A 10,846-nucleotide genomic window follows, 5' to 3' on the forward strand; every position below is an offset into this window, starting at 1 on the left:
AAATTTGGAGTATTTACAAATAATTTTAAGTCTATTAGGCTCAGGTTTTCAGCTCGAAGTGTGAGTTAGAGAGGCAGAAGCATTGTGTGACCTGTGGCAGGAACAGAATCCCTGCGGTGTGGAAGCAGAGCCCATTCAGCCCATCATGCCCACACTGGCCCACCTCACACTAGACTCTAGGGGAAATTTAGTGAAGCCAATCCACCCGAGGCTGGAAGATCAACTGGGCACCTTGGCACTGCGGGGCAGCTAACCACTGAGCCAGCGTGCCACTGCAAGTTTGGAGTCCTTCATTGGTTGGCACAGAGTGTGCTGTTTGTGACTACGAGAGCGTAAAAGAACTCACCTCTCAGTCTTCCCCCACCATTCCTGATCAATCTGTCATCTGACAGGGGTCTATCTGACACGGGCTTACCCCTGCATTCAAACCGGCATTAATATCCCTCACACGGGACAGAAGGTAATCACAAAGTGTATAGGGACATTGGTCATTACTTTAAGAGCATTGGAATTTTTTAAAAATATGTTCATGAGATGAGGTTGTCGGTGGCTGGACCAACATTTATTACTCATCCCTAATTGCCCAGAGGGTAGTTAAGCGCGAACCACATTGCTGTGGGTCTGGAGTCACATGTAGGCCAGACCAGGTAAGGATGGAAGTTTCCTTCACTGAAGGGCATTAGTGAACCAGACGGGTTTTGCCCGACAATCGATTCACAGTCATCATTAGATTCTTAATTCCAGATTTTTATTGAATTCAAATTCCACCTGTTGCTGTGGCGGGATTCGAACTGAGGTCTCTCCAACATTTCCTGGATTAACAGTCTAACAATAATACAAAGTGGGCAGAAGCAGGGAGTGTATCTCAGTGGTTAGCACGAATGTCTAACAGCAGCAGGGACTCAGGTTCAATCCCACCCTCAAGCAACTGTTTGCACACAGTTTGCATGTTCTGCCCAGGGATGTGCAGGTTAGGGTGGTTTGGCCGTGCTAAATTGTCCCATAGTGCCCAGGGATGTGCAGGTTAGGGTGGATTGGCCGTGCTAAATTGTCCCATAGTGCCCAAGGATGTGCGGGTTAGGGTGGATTGGCCGTGCTAAACTGTCCCATAGTGCCCAGGGATGTGCGGGTTAGGGTGGATTGGCCGTGCTAAACTGTCCCATAGTGTCCAGGGATGTGCAGGTTAGGGTGGATTGGCCGTGCTAAATTGTCCCATAGTGCCCAGGGATGTGCAGGTTAGGGTGGATTGGCCGTGCTAAATTGTCCCATAGTGCCCAGGGATGTGCGGGTTAGGGTGGATTGGCCCTGCTAAATTGTCCTATAGTGCCCAGGGATGTGCGGGTTAGGGTGGATTGGCCGTGCTAAATTGTCCCATAGTGCCCAGGGATGTGCGGGTTAGGGTGGATTGGCCGTGCTAAATTGTCCCATAGTGCCCAGGGATGTGCGGGTTAGGGTGGATTGGCCGTGCTAAATTGTCCCATAGTGCCCAGGGATGTGCAGGTTAGGGTGGGTTGGCCGTGCTAAATTGTTCCATAGTGCCCAGGGATGTGCAGGTTAGGGTGGATTGGCCGTGCTGAATTGCCCCATAGTGCACAGGGATGTGCAGGTTAGTGTGGGTTGGCCGTGCTAAATTGTTCCATAGTGCCCAGGGATGTGCAGGTTAGGGTGGGTTGGCCGTGCTGAATTGCCCCATAGTGCCCAGGGATGTGCAGGTTAGTGTGGGTTGGCCGTGCTAAATTGTCCCATAGTGTCCAGGGATGTGCAGGTTAGGGTGGATTGGCCGTGCTAAATTGTCCCATAGTGTCCAGGGATGTGCAGATTAGGGAGGATTGGCCGTGCTAAATTGTTCCATAGTGCCCAGGGATGTGCAGGTTAGGGTGGGTTGGCCGTGCTAAATTGTCCCGTACTGCCCAGGGATGTGCAGGTTAGGGTGGATTAACCCTAGGAATTGCATGATTACCAGGAATAAAGTTGATGGGGGAATGGGTCTGGTTGGGGTGTTCTTTCGGGGCTTTGCGCAGACTTGATGGGCCAAATGGCCTTTTTCCACACTGTAAACGATTCTATGATTAAGCTATACAAGGTGCTGGGGGGGACCACATCTGGAACACTGTCAGCAGTTTTCGACCTTTATTTAAGGATAGATATTATTCATTGGAGACAGCTCAGAGAAGGTTCATTCGGATGATCCCTGATATGGAGGGATTGTTTTATGGGCAAAGGTTAAACAGGTTGGGACTCTACTCACTGGAGTTTGGAAGAATGAGAGGGGATCTCGTTGAGACATACAGGATTCTTAAGGGCCCTGACAGGGTCAATGCTGAGGAGGATATTCCACCCCACACCCCCCCCCCCCCACACCCCCACCATGGGAGGGGTCTGGGACCAGACAGCACCGTCTCAGAGCAAAGGGGCACCAATTTAAGACTGAGATGGGGAGGAATTTCTTCTCTCAGAGGGTTGTGAGTCTTTAAAAATCCTTTGATTGTATTGATAGCCAGCCATCATAATGTTTGGCCGTGTGTGCTGGTGTTTTTCTTCAGGTGAACCGTCCAGTCCAATTCTGCTCTCCAGCCTCATCACCAAAGAACAAGAGCAGGACAGCACGGGAACAGGCCCTTCGGCCCATCAACTGTGCTGCCTTTCTAAACTAGACACCTTTTTGCCTCGATGTGGCCCGTTTCCCTCTATTCCCTGCCTATCCATCTATTGATCAAAATGCCTCCTGAACGTTGCTACTGGATCTGTTTCCACCACCTCCTCTGGCAGTACGTTCCAGGCACTCACCAGACTCTGCATAAAATAAAATTACCTCTCATATCCCCTTTGAACTTCCCCCCTTTTACCTTAACTTACGTCCCTTAGTAATTGACATTCTACCTTGGTGAAAAGGCTCTGAATATTCATTCTATACATAGAACAAGGAAGAATACGGTTTAGGAACAGGCCCTTCGGCCCTCCGAGCCTGTGCTGACACATTTTGCCCTTCCGCACTAAAACTATCTCCACCTACAGGATCCGTATCCCTCTGTTCTCTTCCTATTCCATGTTTTCAACCTGGTGCATCTTGAATGCTGCTAATGTGTCTGTTTCCCCCACCTCCTCTGGCAGTGCGTTCCAGGCACCCACCGCCCTTCTTGTGAAAAACCCGACTCGCACATCTCTTTTAAACTTCCCCATCCTCGCAACTTGAACCTGTGGCCCCTAGTAATTGACCCCTCCTCCCTGGGGGAAAAAAGCCTCATACTTTCCACTCTACCCATGCCATTCATAATCTTATGAACTTCTATCAGGTCACCTCTCAACCTCCTGCATTCCAGATAAAACACACCCTGTCTATCTAACCTTTCTTCATAGCTACAATGCCCCGACCCCCATAGCAGGGAACATTCCTGGTAATAAAATGTGAGGCTGGATGAACACAGCAGGCCAAGCACCAAGTAGATGCTAAGATAATAAAATGTGAGGCTGGATGAACACAGCAGGCCAAGCAGCATCTCAGGAGCACAAAAGCTGACGTTTCGGGCCTAGACCCTTCATCAGAGAGGGGGATGGGGAGAGGGAGCTGGAATAAATAGGGAGAGAGGGGGAGGCGGACTGAAGATGGAGAGTAAAGAAAATAGGTGGAGAGAGTGTAGGTGGGGAGGTAGGGAGGGGATAGGTCAGTCCAGGGAAGACGGGCAGGTCAAGGAGGTGGGATGAGGTTAGTAGGTAGCTGGGGGCGCGGCTTGGGGTGGGTGGAAGGGGTGGGTGAGAGGAAGAACCGGTTAGGGAGGCAGAGACAGGTTGGACTGGTTTTGGGATGCAGTGGGTGGGGGGGAAGAGCTGGGCTGGTTGTGTGGTGCAGTGGGGGGAGGGGAAGAGCTGGGCTGGTTTAGGGATGCAGTAGGGGAAGGGGAGATTTTGAAACTGGTGAAGTCCACATTGATACCATATGGCTGCAGGGTTCCCAGGCGGAATATGAGTTGCTGTTCCTGCAACCTTCGGGTGGCATCATTGTGGCAGTGCAGGAGGCCCATGATGGACATGTCATCTAGAGAATGGGAGGGGGAGTGGAAATGGTTTGCGACTGGGAGGTGCAGTTGTTTGTTGCGAACTGAGCGGAGGTGTTCTGCAAAGCGGTCCCCAAGCCTCCGCTTGGTTTCCCCAATGTAGAGGAAGCCACACCGGGTACAGTGGATGCAGTATACCACATTGGCAGATGTGCAGGTGAACCTCTGCTTAATATGGAAAGTCATCTTGGGGCCTGGGATAGGGGTGAGGGAGGAGGTGTGGGGGCAAGTGTAGCATTTCCTGTGGTTGCAGGGGAAGGTGCCGGGTGTGGTGGGGTTGGAGGGCAGTGTGGAGCGGACAAGGGAGTCATGGAGAGAGTGGTCTCTCCGGAAAGCAGACAGGGGAGGGGATGGAAAAATGTCTTGGGGTGGTGGGGTCGGATTGTAAATGGCGGAAGTGTCGGAGGATAATGCGTTGTATCCGGGGGCTTGGGGACCGCTTTGCAGAACACCTCCGCTCAGTTCGCAACAAACAACTGCACCTCCCAGTCGCAAACCATTTCCACTCCCCCTCCCATTCTCTAGATGACATGTCCATCATGGGCCTCCTGCACTGCAGAATGATGCCACCCGAAGGTTGCAGGAACAGCAACTCATATTCCGCCTGGGAACCCTGCAGCCCAATGGTATCAATGTGGACTTCACCAGTTTCAAAATCTCCCCTTCCCCTACTGCATCCCAAAACCAGCCCAGTTCGTCCCCTCCCCCCACTGCACCACACAGCCAGCCCAGCTCTTTCCCCCCCACCCACTGCATCCCAAAACCAGTCCAACCTGCCTCTGCCTCCCTAACCGGTTCTTCCTCTCACCCATCCCTTCCTCCCACCCCAAGCCGCACCCCCAGCTACCTACTAACCTCATCCCACCTCCTTGACCTGTCCGTCTTCCCTGGACTGACCTATCCCCTCCCTACCTCCCCACCTACACCCTCTCCACCTATCTTCTTTACTCTCCATCTTCGGTCCGCCTCCCCCTCTCTCCCTATTTATTCCAGTTCCCTCCCCCCATCCCCCTCTCTGATGAAGGGTCTAGGCCCGAAATGTCAGCTTTTGTGCTCCTGAGATGCTGCTTGGCCTGCTGTGTTCATCCAGCCTCACACTTTATTATCTTGGAATCTCCAGCATCTGCAGTTCCCATTATCTCTGATAACATTCCTGGTAAACCTTTTCTGTACCCTCTCCAAAGCGTCCACATCTTTCTGGTCGGGCGGTGGTCAGAACTGGACACTATATTCCAAGAGTGGCCTGACTAAAGTTTTATAAAGATGCAGCATAATTAATCTTTGTACTCAATGCCCCTTCCGATTACAGCAAGTATGTTATAGACCTTTTTCACTGTCTTATCTACCTGCACCACACTTTCAGTGACCCATGGATCTACACGCCCAGATCCCTCTGCATATATAATATCTCTTGTAAATGTGCAAACTGGAAACACGCTTGTCCAATCTCTAAAGCTCCAATGTTCCTCTTTTTAAAACAATCGCCAACTCCTTTCCAAAATGATTTCCGCGCATTATATCAAACATGGTGTGGCGGAGAATTTCTCTTTCAGGGCAGCACGGTGTCTCAGTGGTTAGCGCTGCTGCGTCATGGCGCTAGGGACCCAGGTCAGATCCCAGCCTCAAGCAACTGTCTGTGTGGAGTTTGCACGTTCTCCCCGTGTCTGTGTGGGTTTCCTCTGGGTGCTCCAGTTTCCTCCCACAGTCCAAAGATGTGCAGGTTAGGGTGGGTTGGCCGTGCTAAATTGTCCCATAGTGCCCAGGGATGTGCAGGTTAGGGTGGATTGGCCGTGCTAAATTGTCCCATAGTGCCCAGGGATGTGTGGGTTAGGGTGGATTGGCCGTGCTAAGTTGTCCCATAGTGCCCAGGGATGTGCAGGTTAGGGTGGATTGGCCGTGCTAAATTACCCCATAGTGCCCAGGGATGTGCAGGTTAGGGTGGATTGGCCGTGCTAAATTACCCCATAGTGCCCAGGGATTTGCGGGTTAGGGTGGATTGGCCGTGCTAAATTGTCCCATAGTGCCCAGGGATGTGCAGGTTAGGGTGGATTGGCCGTGCTAAATTGTCCCATAGTGCCCAGGGATGTGCGGGTTAGGGTGGATTGGCCGTGCTAAATTGTCCCATAGTGTTCAGGGATGTGCGGGTTAGGGTGGATTGGCCGTGCTAAATTGTCCCATAGTGCCCAGGGATGTGCAGGTTAGGGTGGATTGGCCGTGCTAAATTGTCCCATAGTGCCCAGGGATGTGCGGGTTAGGATGGATTGGCCGTGATAAATTGTCCCATAGTGCCCAGGGATGTGCGGGTTAGGGTGGATTGGCCGTGCTAAATTGTCCCATAGTGCCCAGGGATGTGCAGGTTAGGGTGGATTGGCCGTGTTAAATTGTCCCATAGTGCCCAGGGATGTGCAGGTTAGGGTGGATTGGCCGTGCTAAATTGTCCCATAGTGCCCAGGGATGTGCAGGTTAGGGTGGATTGGCCGTGTTAAATTGTCCCATAGTGCCCAGGGATGTGCCGGTTAGGGTGGATTGGCCGTGCTAAATTGTCCCATAGTGTCCAGGGCTGTGCGGGTTAGGGTGGATTGGCCGTGCTAAATTGTCTCATAGTGCCCAGGGATGTGCAGGTTAGGGTGGATTGGCCGTGTTAAATTGTCCCATAGTGCCCAGGGATGTGCCGGTTAGGGTGGATTGGCCGTGCTAAATTGTCCCATAGTGTCCAGGGCTGTGCGGGTTAGGGTGGATTGGCCATGCTAAATTGTCCCATAGTGCCCAGGGATGTGCGGGTTAGGGTGGATTGGCCCTGATAAATTGTCCCATAGTGCCCGGGGATGTGCAGGTTAGTGTGGGTTTCAGGGGTAAGGGTGGGTCGTGGTGGGATAATCTCCAAAGGGTCAATGTGAACATGACGGGCTGAATGGCCTGCTTCCACGCTGTAAGAATTCCCTACTGGGGAGAGAGAGCTTCTAGCCCTGTTACCCAAGCACAACGTAATCCGGGAAATTGTGATCGAAGCAGGAAGAGATGAACTAAAAGTCTTTGGAAACTCACCAGGCGCTCACAGTCTTCACAATGCAGTTTGCACCCACTGCGGGGGTGTGGGTGGTCTGTGAGATTCTGTCTGAAGAAGGCGCTTTGTGTTGACCTAACTGCGAGGCAGACTTATGAAAAATAGTCGAGGACGAAGATGAGAGCACTGGGAGAGAGGTTTGAGTGTTTTTCATTCACTGTTTGTGACTTTCTGACTGATTTATTTCCAGGACAAACAAATGTGCTGAGAAGGACAAAGATGCCCAGGGGGCTGGTGTTCCACTTCATGAAACATGCCTGTCGCTGATGAAGCAGACTGTGTAACCAGACCCGACCACAAGCAACTTTCCTGAATGTCCTCTTGACAGATGTGGGGTAGCAGACGAGAACAGAAAAATGCAGTTCACACTCAGCACAGAGAGAGAGAAGGAGAGAGTGAGGGAGAGAGAGAGAGAGGGAGAGAGAGTGTTAAGGCTTGGATTTGGAACATTAGCTCCGTTTCACTCTCCACAGATGCTGCCAGACCTGCTGAGTTTCTTCAGCCCTTTCTATTCTCACTGCACACCTTCAGTATCCACACTATATTGCTTTAACTAGCCTGTGTTTACTTAGAGTTTAGAGATTCGTACAGTCACGGAAACAGACCCTTCAGCCCATCCAGTCCGTGCTGACCACAGTCCCACCTCCCTGCTCCTAGCCCATATCCCTCCAAACCTTTCCCTATCCATGTCCTTATCCAAATGTCTTTTAAACGCTGTAACTGTACCCGCACCCACCACTTCCTCTGGAAGCTCCTTCCACACACGAACCCACTCTCTGTGTCAAAAATTTGCCCCTCATGTCCTTTTTCAAATCTTTCTCCTCTCACCTTAAAAATATGCCCCCTGGTCTTGAAGACCCCCCATCTTAGGAAAAAACTGAATACAATTAACTCTATCTCTACAAGGTAGCATTTTATAAACCTTTATGAAGTCCCCGGTCAACTCCTACATTCCAGTGAAGAAAATCCCAGTCTGCCCATTCTTTCTTGAAAGCTCAAACCTTCCATTCCCGCCAACATCCTGGTAAATCCCTTCTGAACCCTCTCCAGCTTCATCATATCTTCATCATAACACGGAGACCAGAACTGGACACAGTGCTCCAGAAGAGGCCTCACCCACGTCCTGTACAACCTCAACATGACGTCCCAGCTGCTCTGTTCAAAGATCTGAGAAATGAAGGCGAGCGTGCTAAACCCCCCTGTTTACTCGTGATGCAAACTTCAAAGAATTACGTACCTGAGTGCCCCCCTGCCCCGAGGTCTCTCTCTGTTCTACACCACCGCCCAGGGCTCTACCATTAATTGTATAAGCCCTACTCTCGCTCGTTGTATCAAACTGCAATACCTCACATTTAGCCAGATTGAACTCCATCTGCCATGTTTCAGCCCATTGCCCCATTTCATCCAGATCCCTTTGTAATCTTAGAAAATCGTTTTCATGGGCAACCATGCTACCAATGCAGAACACCTCTGCTCAGTTCACAATAAACAACTGCACCTCCCAGTCGCTAACCATTTCCACTCCCCCTCCCATTCTTTAGATGACATGTCCATCATGGGCCTCCTGCAGTGCCACAATGATGCCACCCGAAGGTTGCAGGAACAGCAACTCATATTCCGCCTGGGAACCCTGCAGCCATATGGTATCAATGTGGACTTCACCAGTTTCAAAATCTCCCCTTCCCCTACTGCATCCCTAAACCAGCCCAGTGCATCCCCTCCCCCCACTGCACCACACAACCAGCCCAGCTCTTCCCCCCCACCCACTGCATCCCAAAACCAGTCCAACCTGTCTCTGCCTCCCTAACCGGTTCTTCCTCTCACCCATCCCTTCCTCCCACCCCAAGCCGCTCCCCCAGCTACCTACTAACCTCATCCCACCTCCTTGACCTGTCCGTCTTCCCTGGACTGGCCTATCCCCTCCCTACCTCCCCACCTATACTCTCCTCTCCACCTATCTTCTTTTCTCTCCATCTTCGGTCCGCCTCCCCCTCTCTCCCTATTTATTCCAGTTCCCTCCCCCCATCCCCCTCTCTGATGAAGGGTCTTGGCCCGAAACGTCAGCTTTTATGCTCCCGAGATGCTCCTAGGCCTGCTGAGTTCATCCAGCTCCACACTTTGTTAATAACATGTGAGGCTGGATGAACACAGCAGGCCAAGCAGCATCTCAGGAGCACAAAAGCTGACGTTTCGGGCCTAGACCCTTCATCAGAGAGGGGGATGGGGGGAGGGAACTGGAATAAATAGGGAGAGAGGGGGAGGCAGACCGAAGATGGAGAGTAAAGAAGATAGGTGGAGAGAGTGTAGGTGGGGAGGTAGGGAGGGGATAGGTCAGTCCAGGGAAGACGGACAGGTCAAGGAGGTGGGATGAGGTTAGTAGGTAGCGGGGAGTGCGGCTTGGGGTGGGAGGAAGGGATGGGTGAGAGGAAGAACCAGTTAGGGAGGCAGAGACCGGTTGGACTGGTTTTGGGATGCAGTGGGTGGGGGGGAAGAGCTGGGCTGGTTGTGTGGTGCAGTGGGGGGAGGGGATGAACTGGGCTGGTTGAGGGATGCAGTAGGGGAAGGGGAGATTTTGAAACTGGTGAAGTCCACATTGATACCATATGGCTGCAGGGTTCCCAGGCGGAATATGAGTTGCTGTTCCTGCAACCTTCGGGTGGCATCATTGTGGCAGTGCAGGAGGCCCATGATGGACATGTCATCAAGAGAATGGGAGGGGGAGTGGAAATGGTTTGCGACTGGGAGGTGCAGTTGTTTGTTGCGAACTGAGCGGAGGTGTTCTGCAAAGCGGTCCCCAAGCCTCCGCTTGGTTTCCCCAATGTAGAGGAAGCCGCACCGGGTACAGTGGATGCAGTATACCACATTGGCAGATGTGCAGGTGAACCTCTGCTTGATGTGGAATGTCATCTTGGGGCCTGGGATGGGGGTGAGGGAGGAGGTGTGGGGACAAGTGGAGGCTTGGGGACCGCTTTGCAGAACACCTCCGCTCGGTTCGCAAAAAACAACTGCACCTCCCAGTCGCTAACCATTTCCACTCCCCCTCCCATTCTCTTGATGACATGTCCATCACGGGCCTCCTGCACTGCCACAATGATGCCACCCAAAGGTTGCAGGAACAGCAACTCATATTCCGCCTGGGAACCCTGCAGCCTAATGGTATCAATGTGGACTTCACCAGTTTCAAAATCTCCCCTTCCCCTACTGCATCCCTCAACCAGCCCAGTTCGTCCCCTCCCCCCACTGCACCACACAACCAGCCCAGCTCTTCCCCCCCACCCACTGCATCCCAAAACCAGTCCAACCGGTCTCTGCCTCCCTAACCGGTTCTTCCTCTCACCCATCCCTTCCTCCCACCCCAAGCCGCACCCCCATCTACCTACTAACCTCATCCCACCTCCTTGACCTGTCCGTCTTCCCTGGACTGACCTATCCCCTCCCTACCTCCCCACCTACACTCTCTCCACCTATCTTCTTTACTCTCCATCTTCGGTCCGCCTCCCCCTCTCTCCCTATTTATTCCAGTTCCCTCCCCCCATCCCCCTCTCTGATGAAGGGTCTAGGCCCGAAACGTCAGCTTTTGTGCTCCTGAGATGCTGCTTGGCCTGCTGTGTTCATCCAGCTCCACACTTTGTTATCTCGGATTCTCCAGCATCTGCAGTTCCCGTTATCACATCACTACCAATGTCGTTGTTGTCTGCACATTTACTGACCAATGCGGACTTGCAACAAC

The 10,846-nt window shown here is 52.2% G+C and overlaps 1 protein-coding gene across 1 annotated transcript in view; it reads left to right on the forward strand.

Annotated features, from left to right (window-relative positions):
* Positions 1-8,684, forward strand: part of LOC125449187 (solute carrier family 22 member 6-A-like) — a 47,621-nt gene extending 38,937 nt beyond the window's left edge. Inside the window, exon 10 of the mRNA XM_059641629.1 lies at positions 7,307-8,684. Within this exon, the coding sequence (XP_059497612.1) occupies positions 7,307-7,400 (94 nt within the window). The 3' untranslated portion in view covers positions 7,401-8,684. The remainder of the gene's footprint in view (positions 1-7,306) is intronic.
* The last annotated feature ends 2,162 nt before the right edge of the window (positions 8,685-10,846 follow it).

The sequence above is a fragment of the Stegostoma tigrinum genome, chromosome 42 (genome assembly GCF_030684315.1).
Source record: "Stegostoma tigrinum isolate sSteTig4 chromosome 42, sSteTig4.hap1, whole genome shotgun sequence".
In the NCBI taxonomy this organism is placed as follows: Eukaryota; Metazoa; Chordata; class Chondrichthyes; order Orectolobiformes; family Stegostomatidae; genus Stegostoma; species Stegostoma tigrinum.